Source organism: Erythrolamprus reginae, chromosome 2, assembly GCF_031021105.1.
Source record: "Erythrolamprus reginae isolate rEryReg1 chromosome 2, rEryReg1.hap1, whole genome shotgun sequence".
In the NCBI taxonomy this organism is placed as follows: Eukaryota; Metazoa; Chordata; class Lepidosauria; order Squamata; family Dipsadidae; genus Erythrolamprus; species Erythrolamprus reginae.
Window position 1 is genome coordinate 215479189 of NC_091951.1, and position 13048 is coordinate 215492236.

A 13048-nucleotide genomic window follows, 5' to 3' on the forward strand; every position below is an offset into this window, starting at 1 on the left:
TCGCCCTCCTTTCTCTTTCTTTCTCTCTCTTATACCACACCGGTAACAGGGAGAGAAAGAGAGAGAGCGGAGGGCACCTTGCCGGTCCACGCCCCCCTAGATGAGCGGCTCCGCATGGCCCCAGCGCCGCCCAGGCAAAGGGGAAACCCCAAGATCGCTTGCCGCTTGCCGTATTGCAGCGAAGGAGGCGAAGCAAGGCTCCAAGCTGCAATACGGCAAGCGGCAAGCGATCTTGGGGTTTCCCCTTTGCCTGGGCGGCGGGAAGACCAAGGGAAGGTTCCTTCAGCCGCCCAACACCTGATCCGCTCCGCAGCGCGGCAGCAGCGAGGAGCCGAAGATGGGGTTTCCCCTTTGCCTGGGCAACGGGGAAACCCCATCTTCAGCTCCTCGCTGCTTCCGCGCTGCGGAGCAGATCAGCTGTTGGGCGGCTGAAGGAACCTTCCCTTGGTCTTCCCCGCCGCCCACACGCAAACTCCACCATCTGCGCATGTGCGGCCATGAAAAAAATGGCGCGCATGCGCAGATGGTGGTTTTTACTTCCGCACCACTATAACGCGTTAATCGATTAGCGCGGGAGGTCTTGGAACGTAACCCCCGCGCTAATCGAGAGATCACTGTATTCCAGAGGCACTCGTCCACAGTTCGGCGGAGTCTCTTGCGGAGGCCTGGAACAAGGCTGCGGCAGAGGCTCTTGACCGGATTGCGCCTTTGCGACCTCTCCGTGGCGCTAGACCCCATAGAGCTCCATGGTTCAACGAGGAGCTCCGGGAGTTGAAACGCCAGAAGAGATGTCTAGAGAAGCGATGGAGGAAGAGTAGGTCTGAATCTGATCGAACACTTGTAAGAGCTTTTATTAAGACTTACAAAGTGGCGCTCAAGGCGGCAAGATGCGCGTACCATGCCGCCTTGATTGCATCAGCGGAATCCCGCCCGGCCGCTCTGTTTAGGGTGACCCGCTCCCTTCTCAACCAGGGGGGAGTTGGGGAGCCCTTGCAGAGCAGTGCCGAGGATTTTAACACGTTTTTCGCTGATAAAATCGCTCAGATCCGGGCCGACCTCGACTCCAATTGGAAAACAGAGTCGACTGACGAGTCAGTCAAGGTGACTGGGGCACGTACTTGTCCACCTGTCTGGGAAGAGTTTGATCTGGTGACACCTGATGAAGTGGACAAGGCCATTGGAGCTGTGAGTTCCGCCACCTGTTTACTGGATCCGTGTCCCTCCTGGTTGGTCTCGGCCAGCAGGGAGGTGACACGGAGCTGGGTCCAGGAGATTACCAACGCTTCCTTGGGGAGGGGAGTTTTTCCAACACTCTATAAAGAGGTGCTCATGCGCCCCCTCCTCAAGAAGCCTTCCCTGGACCCAGCCATACTTAATAACTATCGTCCAGTCTCCAACCTTCCCTTTATGGGGAAGGTTGTTGAGAAGGTGGTGGCACTCCAGCTCCAACGGTCCTTGGAAGAAGCCGATTATCTAGGTCCCCAGCAGTCGGGTTTCAGGCCCGGTTACAGCACGGAAACTGCTTTGGTCGCGTTGATGGATGATCTCTGGCGGGCCCGGGACAGGGGTTTATCCTCTGTCCTGGTGCTCCTTGACCTCTCACCGGCTTTCGATACCATCGACCATGGTATCCTTCTGCACCGACTGGAGGGGCTGGGGGTGGGAGGCACTGTTCTTCAGTGGTTCTCCTCCTACCTCTCTGGTCGGTCGCAGTCAGTGTTAGTGGGGGGTCAGAAGTCGACTCCGAGGTCTCTCCCTTGTGGGGTGCCTCAGGGGTCGGTCCTCTCCCCCCTGCTATTTAATATCTACATGAAACCACTGGGTGAGATCATCCAAGGGCATGGGGTGAGGTATCATCAGTACGCTGATGATACCCAGCTTTACATCTCCACCCCATGTCCAGTCAACGAAGCAGTGGAAGTGAAGTGCCAGTGTCTGGAGGCTGTTGGGGCCTGGATGGGTGTCAACAGACTCAAACTCAACCCGGATAAGACGGAGCGGCTGTGGGTTTTGCCTCCCAAGGACAATCCCATCTGTCCGTCCATTACCCTGGGGGGGGAATCATTGACCCCCTCGGAGAGGGTCCGCAACTTGGGCGTCCTCCTCGATCCACAGCTCACATTAGAGAACCATCTTTCAGCTGTGGCAAGGGGGGCGTTTGCCCAGGTTCGCCTGGTGCACCAGTTGCGGCCCTATCTGGACCGGGACTCATTGCTCAGTCACTCATGCCCTCATCACCTCGAGGTTCGACTACTGTAATGCTCTCTACATGGGGCTACCTTTGAAAAGTGTTCGGAAACTTCAGATCGTGCAGAATGCAGCTGCGAGAGCGGTCATGGGCTTACCTAGGTATGCCCATGTTTCACCATCACTCCGCAGTCTGCATTGGCTGACGATCAATTTCCGGTCACAATTCAAAGTGTTGGTTATGACCTTTAAAGCCCTTCATGGCACTGGACCAGAATATCTCCGAGACCGCCTTCTGCCGCAGGAATCCCAGCGACCGATTAGGTCCCACAGAGTGGGCCTTCTCCGGGTCCCGTCAACTAAACAATGTCGGTTGGCGGGCCCCAGGGGAAGAGCCTTCTCTGTGGCGGCCCCGACTCTCTGGAACCAACTCCCCCCAGAGATTAGAACTGCCCCCACTCTCCCTGCCTTCCGTAAACTCCTTAAAACCCACCTTTATCGTCAGGCATGGGGGAACTGAAACACCTCCCCCGGGCATGTACAATTTATGTATGGTATGTTTGTGTGTGTGTTTGTTAGCAAAATGGGGTTCTTTTTAAATATTTTAAATTATATTTGGATTTGTTATGAATTGTTGTGTTGTACTGTGAGCCGCCCCGAGTCTGCGGAGAGGGGCGGCATACAAATCTGAATAATAAATAAAATAATAAATAAATTACAGCAGCAAAAGAGAGGGAAGGAGGGTGGAAGGGAAGGAGGGTGAGGATGGGGAGAGAAAAGTTAGGATTTCCTAGTTCTTCTCTTCTAAAAAGTGGAGAAGACAGGAAAGGGTAAAGAAAGGAGGAGAGGAAATAGAAAGGTAGGAAGAGATAGAGGATGGAGTAGGAAGAGCTAGAGAAAGTTAAAGAAAGTAGAAGGGTGAGGGGAAGAGAAAGGGAAAGGAAGGTTGTGTGAATAGAAAACCCAAGGGAGCAAGGAAAGCAAGGAGCCAGGAGGATTTCACGACACACACACACGCAAAATTCCAGGGACCAACTGTTTTGGATTGCATCCACCCACCCACACCCACCTTTTCTCTCTTTTTCTCTCCCTTACGTAATCTCATATCCCAATTTGCTTTTTAATTTTTAATTCATTGCAATGTTCACTATCAAAACATACAACAGAAAAGAACATGTGGGTGTGGTCCTCCCGGCAGAAAAAAGATTTTAAAAACCACCCCAAACACTGGCACATCTACTTGCAAAACAAGCAGGCATAATTTTGTTGTGTAATATTGGGGGGGGGGGATAAGCTCAGATGCTTCCCTAGGCGTCGCTGCCTCGCACCCCTCCTCCAGGCAAAGAGCTGACCCTGAGGACACCCCACCCCCCAAACAGAGGAAACGTTTGCAACACAGGAAGGGGCAAGGCGAAGAGTAAGCTAAGTTTGCAGCTGTAGCCGCCAGGCTTCGGTAACAGGGAAAAACACCGGTAAGCCCCAAAGCGGCTGGTGAAGCATTTGCTCCTCTCTCTACCCACTCCACTGAATCAGCTATCGCTCTTTCATTCCCCCACCCCCTCACCCACCCCAAGAGATAGAAGCCACTTCCTTCTATGCCAACGTAGGAGTCGCAGCAAATGGGCAGGCGATGGCTTGAGGTGCAGGAGCAGCACACAGAAGTTGCCAGCTGTAACAATGGTGGCTTTCTAGTGGTGCAGCGGCAGTGACAGCTTTCCCATGTTTTGGCGACTGCGGTGGAAGCCAGCTGCCACCGGTGGCCACCACCATGAGGAGCCGTAATGCCACCACCACCACTGGACTATGGGAAATCCGCTGCTGACCGCTTCAAGAAGGAATGCCGGCAGCAGCTCTTTCTCAGAATCCGCTTTCTCAGAATCAGCTCTCTAATTCTACCCATTATCGCCATTGCCTAACTCCCCCCCAGGCAACATTCAGTGTATAAGATGCACCCAATTTTTGATGCACTTTTTTGATGTAAAAAGGTGCATCTTATACACCAAAAAACACAGTAAGTTAAAATCAGCAACAGAATTAGAAAAACAAGGTATAAAAATACAGGGGGTGGACAAAAAAAAGGAAACATGGCATTGGACCAGAATACCTCTGGGATCGCCTTCTGCCACACGAATCCCAGTGGCCGATTAGATCCCACAGAGTTGGCCTTCTCCAGGTCCCGTTGACTAAACAATGTCGGCTGGCGGGGCCCAGGGGAAGAGCCTTCTCTGTGGCGGCCCCGGCCCTCTGGAATCAACTCCCTCCAAACAGCTCTCACCCTCGTCGCCTTCCGTAGAATGCTGAAGACTCACCTCTTTCGCCAGGCATGGTGATAATTACCTCCCCCCCCCTTCATTGTGTTTTCCGACCTCTGTTGTATGATGGACTGGGTTGAATGTGTACAATTGTGTAATTGGTGATTTTATAATACTGGTTATGTTTACTAATGTTTTAAATTGATTTTTAAATTTTATTATTAGATTTGTAATGTATCATGTTATTGTTGTGTTGTGAGCCACCCCGAGTCTTCAGAGAGGGGCGGCATACAAATCTAATAAATAATAATAATAATAATAATAATAAACACTTGACGTTTTGGCATCATAATGTTTGAACATGTTCAAATCAATCAAAACTTGACATATTTTAATGGTTTTTTTGTTTTTTTAAAAATTCTGTTATTTGATATGTTTTTTTAAACTACTTTTTTTTACAGAAATTTAAGGAAATTGGTTATAACCTTCTAGAAATTGCAGACCTCTCAGACTTTTAAAGAAGCCAAATTGTTGGTACTCGAATGGCTGGCGCTAGTGTAACAAAAAGTGCCCGAATGCTTGGCGTTTCAAGAGGTAATATCTCAAAAGTAATGACTGCTTTTGAAAGAGAATGGAAAACGTCCTCAGCGAAGCACGGATCTGGTCAAAAGTCGAAGTTGTCTGAGAGAGACTGTCAGACTCTAAAGCGAATTGTTAGAGCGGATCACAAGACCGCAGCTCCTAAAATCACAGCAGAGCTCAATAGACACGTACAGAACCCAGTTTCCACAAAAACTGTTCAAAGGGAGGTTCACAAATCTGTATTCCATGGAAGAGCTGCAATTAGAAAACCTCTGCTCTCAAAGACAAATGTTTCAAAGCGTTTAGAGTGGTTTAGAAACCACCAGAAATGGTCCCTCGAGCAGTGGCAAAATGTGATTTTCTCTGACAAATCATTGTTTGCCCTTTTTCCGACCTCTGGCCATGTTTATATCTGGAGACAGCCAAAAGAATCATTTCATCCAGACTGCCTGCTCCCAACCATCAAATATGGTGGGGGCTTAGTGATGATCTGGGGTGCTATTTCTTGGAAATCTGCCAGGCCAATGATTTTCCTTCATGGAATAATTAACAGCCATCACTATTTAGGACTTTTGGCCCACCAAATTCATCCTATGGTTCAAGAACTGTTTCCAGAGGAGGATGCCATCTTTGAAGATGATAATGCACCAATCCATAGAGCAAGAAGTGTTAAAGAATGGCACGAGGAACATTCTAATGAAGTTCAGCATCTCATCTGGCCACCACAATCACCAGACCTCAACATTATTGAGCATTTATGGTCGATTTTAGAGATTCGAGTAAGAAGTCGATTTCTACCACCATCGTCTCTAAAAGAACTGGAGGGTGCTTTAACTGAAGAATGGGCTAAAATTCCTTTGGAAACAATTCACAATTTGTATGAATCAATACCTCAGAGAATTGAGGCTGTATTTGCCTCAAAAGGTGGACCAACACCATATTAAAAGATATTTTGATGATTTTTCAAGATGTTTCCGTTTTTTTGTCCGCCTCCTGTAGATTGGTTTACGAACAAACAGCTATAAGCATGATATGAAAAAGACATCAAAGCAGAAGGAATTAATCTTGAGAAAACAAAACGAGATGAAATTTTATTTGGACCAGATGAAAAGTTGATAAAGAAATTTTATAATTATTTATTATCCACTGAATTAGAATTTGAACAGTTGAAAGAAGACTATGATAATATGGATGAGGTACATGGTCGTACAATAGACATGAATGAGTGGCAGGAATTATAAAGTGACAATATCAAAAGCATTTAGAGAGAATATGTATAAGATGTCTTATAGATGGCATATGTCACAAGAGAGATTAGCAAAAATGTTCAAGAACAAATCAATGAAATGCTGGAAATGTAATCATATACCTGGTTCCTTTTATCATATATGGTAAAATGCATGGAAGCTAAAAAATACTGGATAGGTTTTCAAATATGGATTTAGAAAACAGAACATTGAGTTAAAACCTGAAATATTTTTGTTAAGTATTTTACCAGATAAATTCAATAAAGAAGAAACAAATTTAATTGTTCATATAGTTACTGCTGTTAGAATTGTATACGCACAGAATTGGAAATTGAATAGAAAACCAACAGATAGAGAAGTTTTAAGGAAGATTATGGATTGTGCTGAAATGAATAGACATACAATGAAAATTAAAGAAAAAGATTTGGAGTTATATAAAATCTGTGGGAAATTCTATGAATGAATTTAAATGGATAAATTTGTAAGCACTTTGAAGGTAATGTAAAAGAATTTGAGATAATTTTTTAAAAACCTGGATAACGTAAGAGAAAAAGACAAAAAGAACCGCTCAGAGTCCGTTTGGAGTGAGTGGAACATAAATACAATAAATATATAAATAAATGGTTGCAATATGTAACATAGACTTAAATGAGTTAAGATTTATGATATATTAAAAACTATAGAAAATGTATTTAAACTTTTCTTATTGTTATATATAGGTGAAAATATCCTTTTTTATTCTTTTTTTCTTTTTAGATTAAGGTTAATCTTTCTTTTTAAATCAGATATAATTTAATTGTTAGATTTTTAATTTGATATACAAAATGTTTTTACATATATACACCATTAAATATCAAGGTATGAATGTGTTTACAGATATGATTGATCATGATGATATATATATTTTTATTTATGCATGTTTTAAGGTGCAGAAAAATAAAAAACTTTATATCAGAAAAAAAAAGTAGAAGGTTCTCAACAAATGGTGGGAAAAGATGAATATAACCCACTGAAGACAGCTGATAATTAGGAGTGATGGAGGGGACAAAGCAAAATAAATTACAAAAAGATAAAAATAAGGTAAAAGCAGATAAAAATACTGAAAAGACAGCAGTAATAAATACCATGTTTTCCCGAAAATATGACCAATCGTGAAAATAAGGCCAAGCCTGATTGTTTGGGGTGGGCCCAGTGATGGGCTCTTAAGGGAATGGTCAGGAATGCAGTTCCGGTAGCAAAATTTGGAGCTCCACTCCAAAGCACCCAATTTGCACTGAAAGATGTTGAAACAAAATGCATAAGCCACGCCCACAGTGTGGTAGTAAAAATTTTGGTAGCCCATCACCAAATTTTGGTACCAAATTTTGGTAGCCCCAAATAAGACGTAGTAAAGAGGGTGGGCATGGCCAGAACAGGAGGCAGTCCTTCCCTTCCTTGGCCACTTCAAGGCTGCTGGGCCCCTTCACCATGGCCTGCTTGCTAGATTGTAATAAAGCACAGGCACTGATCTGATCCGATTTGTTTTATTTTATTAGGAATTGGGCAAGAACGGTAACAAAATTACTAGAAGCAACACGTAACAAAGTAGCAATCAAGAATAATAGCTCGTGGCTGTGCTGCCCTTTTAAAAACTTTTTTTGCTAGAGGTGCGGCTTGACAGCCTCTTGAATTTCTCAGTCACGGTTTAGCCAATCCACGGCCGGTATGCATATTGGCTCACTTCCATCAACTATTTACATATCCTATTTACATACACAACACCGCTGATCAACTGAGGGCCAGGAATCCTGTCTCTGGGGTGCCTGGAGATATTTCTAGCACACTCTTCCTAGCCCCAGCCTTGCCCATAGTGGTAGGCAAGGGCCCCTCTGTTCTGCAGCTCACCTTGTGGCTATGGAGCAAGTGGTGACCATGGTTTGCGCTTTGTGGGTGTTGATCAGGTTGCTACGAGGCAGAAAGCCATGTGGCCCATCAGAATCGCCTCCCCCCCTCCCCGCCTGGCTATTGCTGCTTGAGAAAAGGACAGGCAATTGTGGGAAGTGCATGCTTACTATAGAAGCAAATAGCAGCCTGTCTCTTTCAAGCAAGCAAATATCTGTGTGTGAGAGTGAGCATGAGAGAGAGAAGAATGACGGAGGGGAGTAACAAAAATCGCAGGCAACGCTGTTTGAAAGTGTTTGCTCTCCGCCATTTCTCTCTCTCTGACAGAGACAGACAGACAGGCACAGACACACAATAAAAACAAGAGAGCGCAGGCAACCAGGTAAGCAGACTGACCCTCCCCCGCCTCCAGCTGCGCAGGATGACACCCTGAAGCTATCTGTATGGGCAACCTCCACACAGCCAATATGAGAAATGGGCTCCCTTGCAGCGCCTCCTCTCTGGGTCAGACCTGCCTTGGAAGCACAGAGACATTTAATTGCTTGAAAGGGACAGGCTGCACTTTGCTTCTATCCTAAGCACACACTTCCCACAATCGCTTGAGCAAAGGTCAAGTGATTGTGGGAAGTGTGTGCAACCAGATAGGGAGAGGTGATTCTGACAGGCTGCATGGCTTTCTTCCTCATTGTAGCAAGAGCTAAGCAACACCCATGGTGCACAAACTGTGGTTGCCACATGCTCCATAGCCACAACATGTTTGTCAAGCACTTAATGAATGTAGAGTGGTACCTCTACTTAAGAATGCCTCTACTTAAGAATTTTTCTAGATAAGAACCGGGGTGTTCAAGATTTTTTTGCCTCTACTTAAGAACCATTTTCTACTTAAGAACCCGAGCCCAGAAAAATTTCCCAGGAAATTTGAGAGTGGCACGAAGGCTCGGCCAGTTTCCTGCCATTCCCCCTTTAATCCTGACCATCTCGGGCTTTTCTGGGCTGCCAGAGGAGCCTTTTTGTGGCACTTAAGGAGGCTTTGGCAGTCCAGAGCGATCAAAGCATTTTCCTTTCTCTGGGCGCTTGGAGAGGGAATAAACCTCTGCCAGCGCCCAGAGGAAAGGAATGCTCCCTTTGCTCTGGGCAGCCGAGGAGTCACCACAGTAAAGGAAAGGCACCAGCTACAAAGTGAGCAAGCGAGAGGAGAGGGGAGCCCTTCAGCATGGGAAGGAAGAGGCAGCAGGTAGCAGCAGCAGCCAGTGTATGGCAGGCAGTGTATGGGAGGCAGCCTCACGCCAGGTGTATTGGAGGCGCGTGCTCCTCCTCGCCGCCTTAGAGTCCCTCTTTTTCTTTTTTTTAAGCCTTAAAGTTTTGGATTTTTTTGATTCCCTTCATCTCAACTTCTTCCTTCAGCAGCAACCGTCCTCTTCTTCCTCCTCCTCCTCCCACCCAAATTCCAAGCTTTTATTTCTTTCCTAATGAGTTTGAACACATTACAGTGGTACCTCGAGATACGAGTTTAATTCGTTCCGGACCTGGGCTCTTAAGTCGAGCAGCTCTTATCTCGAACGACTTTTCCCCATAGGAATTAATGTAAATAATTTTAATTGGTTCCAGCCCTCAAAAAACTCACAAAGTTAGTCTAAATTATGCAGAAAGACATGTTTTTAATGAAGAAATGTACATGTACATATAAATGAATAATGAAGTTTCTTTCACTTAACTTGTAAACTTTCTTAAACTTTTAAATTTACATATGTTCAACTTCTCTGCCACCCAATCCTGTAGGACAGAGGTCCCCAACCCTTTTTGCACCAGGGACCGGCTTTAAGCGATCAAGAGAGGAATGGGTGAATGAATGGACGGAGGGTGGGAAGGAAGGAAGGAAAGAGGGAAGGGACAGGAACAGAGGAAGGAAGCAAGGAAACTTATGAAAGGGGAGAGTAAGAGAGGAATGAGTGAAGGGAGGGAGGGAGGGAAGAAGGTGGGAAGGAGAAAGAAAAGAAGAAATAGAGGAAGGGAAGGTAAAAGAGAGAAAGAAAAAGAGCAAGAAAGCAAGAAAGCAAGCAAGCAAGCAAGCAAGCAAGAAAGAAAGAAAGAAAGGGGGAAGGGACAGGAACAGAGGAAGGAAGCAAGGAAACTTATGAAAGGGGAGAGTAAGAGAGGAATGAGTGAAGGGAGGGAGGGAGGGAAGAAGGTGGGAAGGAGAAAGAAAAGAAGAAATAGAGGAAGGGAAGGTAAAAGAGAGAAAGAAAAAGAGCAAGAAAGAAAGAAAGAAAGAAAGAAAGAAAGAAAGAAAGAAAGAAAGAAAGAAAGGGGGAAGGGACAGGAACAGAGGAAGGAAGCAAGGAAACTTATGAAAGGGGAGAGTAAGAGAGGAATGAGTGAAGGGAGGGAGGGAGGGAAGAAGGTGGGAAGGAGAAAGAAAAGAAGAAATAGAAGGGAAGGTAAAAGAGAGAAAGAAAAAGAGCAAGAAAGAAAGCTGCAAGCACCCCCCCCGAGCCCCCCAGGCCGGCTGCAACCTTTTAAAACACGCGCGCCGCTTCGCAGCTGTCTCCTGAAGCCGAACGCGGAAGTTAGCGTTTGGCTTCAGGAGACAGCTCCTTGGCGCTTGTATCTCGAATTTGGGCTTGTAAGTAGAACAAAAATATCTCTCCCCTCCCAGCTCTTATCTCGAGTTGCTCTTAAGTAGAGCAGCTCTTATGTCGGGGTTCCACTGTAGTTGCTTTTACATTGATTCCTATGGGAAAAATTGCTTCTACTTAAGAACGTGGTCACGGAACGAACTAAATTCTTAAGTAGAGGTAACACTATATAATCTTTTTATGTGATTATTGTACATAATGAACAAAATTTTGCCAGTCCTGTTTTCCTGGGTTTTTCGTTGGATGCAGTGTACTAAGTCTTTTTACCACTTGGAAAGACAAAATAATTGTGGTTTATCAAGCACTCCCATAGTTTAACAATACAATTCCACATGCGTGTGCTTACCATCTTGCACACCCTGCTTTTACTTCTATATCTGTGATATAGGTCGCTGTTTCCTACTTTTCTTAACTATAAACAAAGCTCAATTGTAGCAAAAGGGTTGATTTTCCAGATACAGACAACCTCGTTAGTCATACTCACTGTGAGTAGGTTTCTTGGCCAGTTCATAAAGTTATGGAGTCCATTAGCTTTTTCTATAAGCTCTGGTCCCTGGAACAGCATGAAAGATTGTCATGAGTGCCCATACTAGTGCCAAGATTCTTAGCATGTTGTATGAACCCAACCAATATTGCTTACAAACTATGAATTATGATTTAGGATGTTGGGCTTTATCAATAAATCATAGCTACACTGTGCTATATGTCAGTGATTTTCAACCTTTTTTGAGCCGCGGCACATTTTTTACATTTACAAAATCCTGGGGCACACCACCAACCAAAATGACACAAAATAGGCATTGATTGCTTACCTGAACGCCTCTTCTTGTACTATGAGTGGGTACAGCAGTCATGTGGGTTGCTCGCTGTCCAATCCGTCAAGGACCGAGCCTAGTCTTTAAAAAGCCTGCTTGATCCACTCCTTCCACAGAATTTGCAAATCCGTAAACTTAGGCTCAATTGTGGTGGCTCAATAGTGTTCAACTCTCATGATAGGAAAAAAACAGGTTAAAGGAATAACCATAGTTAGAAAAGAAATACAGGGAGGGAAGTGACTGCTGTACCCGCTCATCGTATGAGAAGAGACGTTCAGGTAAGCAATCAACGCCTATTCTCTGTACTGAGAGAACGGGTCCAGCAGTCATGTGGGACATACCCAATAGATGAGTCCCTAGGGAGGGATTAGTTCGCTATTGTGAGAGATAACGGATTGGAGGACTCTTCTGCCGAAGGCAGCATCCGCTGAAGCATAAGAGTCAATTTTGTAATGCCTTATGAAAGAGTTTGGAGAGGCCCAAGTGGCTGCTTTGCAGACTTCTTCCAATGGAGCTTGAGTTGCCCATGCGGCAGATGTGGCTGCACTTCTTGTGGAATGTGATGTGATACTTCTAGGTATGGTGAGGGAAGCTGACTCATAAGCCTTTGAGATAGTCCCTCGGATCCAACAGCCTATTACGGTTGAGCATACCTTGGATCCCATGGATCTGGAATGGTAGGCCACGAATAGAGCTTCAGACCTTCGAATGGGTCTTGTCCGTTGGATGTAGTTTCTCAGTGCTATGGTGAGATCTAGGGTGTGCCATCTGACTGCAAAATGATGGTTTTGGTTGGAACAAAATGAAGGCAACACAATGTCCTGGGATCTATGGAACATGAAACTGACCTTGGGTAGAAAGGTGGGGTCCAAGCGCAGGACTATTTTGTCTGGATGGAACTGGCCTAGATCCTGCCTAATTGAAAGGGCTGCCAATTCTGAGATGCGTCGGGCAGATGTTATCGCCACCAGGAATGCTACCTTGTAAGATAGGTACCTGAAGGATGCTGATCTTAGGGGTTCGTATGGTGCCTGAGTAAGGGAATGGAGAACCCGCGGTAAGTCCCAGGACGGGTATCTATGAACCCTGGAAGGTCTGAGGTTTGAAATACCTCTAAGAAATTCTTGAATTTCCAGAAAAGAGAGGAGTGGTTGTCTGTGAGGCCCTGCTAAGACCGAAGATAGGGCTGCCAGATGGCGACGGATGAAAGGCCTTGCTGGAACCCTTTCATGAGGAAGGCTACTATCCTGTGAATGGGAATACACATGGGGGATAGATCCTCCTGTGAGCACCATTGGTGGAATTTGGACCAGGTATGATCGTAGATCCTGTTGGTGGACGCTCTTCTGGTCTTTAGAATTATTTCTACAGTGTCCGGGTCATATCCTCGCAGGTCTAAGTTGTGCCGTATAATAGCCAAGCAATGAGGTGGAACCACTCCAGATCTG

At 45.6% G+C, this 13048-nt stretch overlaps 1 protein-coding gene across 4 annotated transcripts in view; it reads right to left on the minus strand.

Moving 5' to 3' along the window:
- QTRT1 (queuine tRNA-ribosyltransferase catalytic subunit 1) overlaps window positions 1–13048 on the minus strand; it is a 256258-nt gene that overhangs the window by 137540 nt on the left and 105670 nt on the right. For 2 of the 4 annotated variants that reach the window (XM_070741810.1, XM_070741808.1), the window contains exon 2: window positions 11270–11338. The exons of the other annotated variants lie outside the window; for them this stretch is intronic. In XM_070741810.1, the coding sequence (XP_070597911.1) occupies window positions 11270–11338 (69 nt within the window). The remainder of the gene's footprint in view (window positions 1–11269; window positions 11339–13048) is intronic. 4 annotated transcript variants of the gene reach the window in all.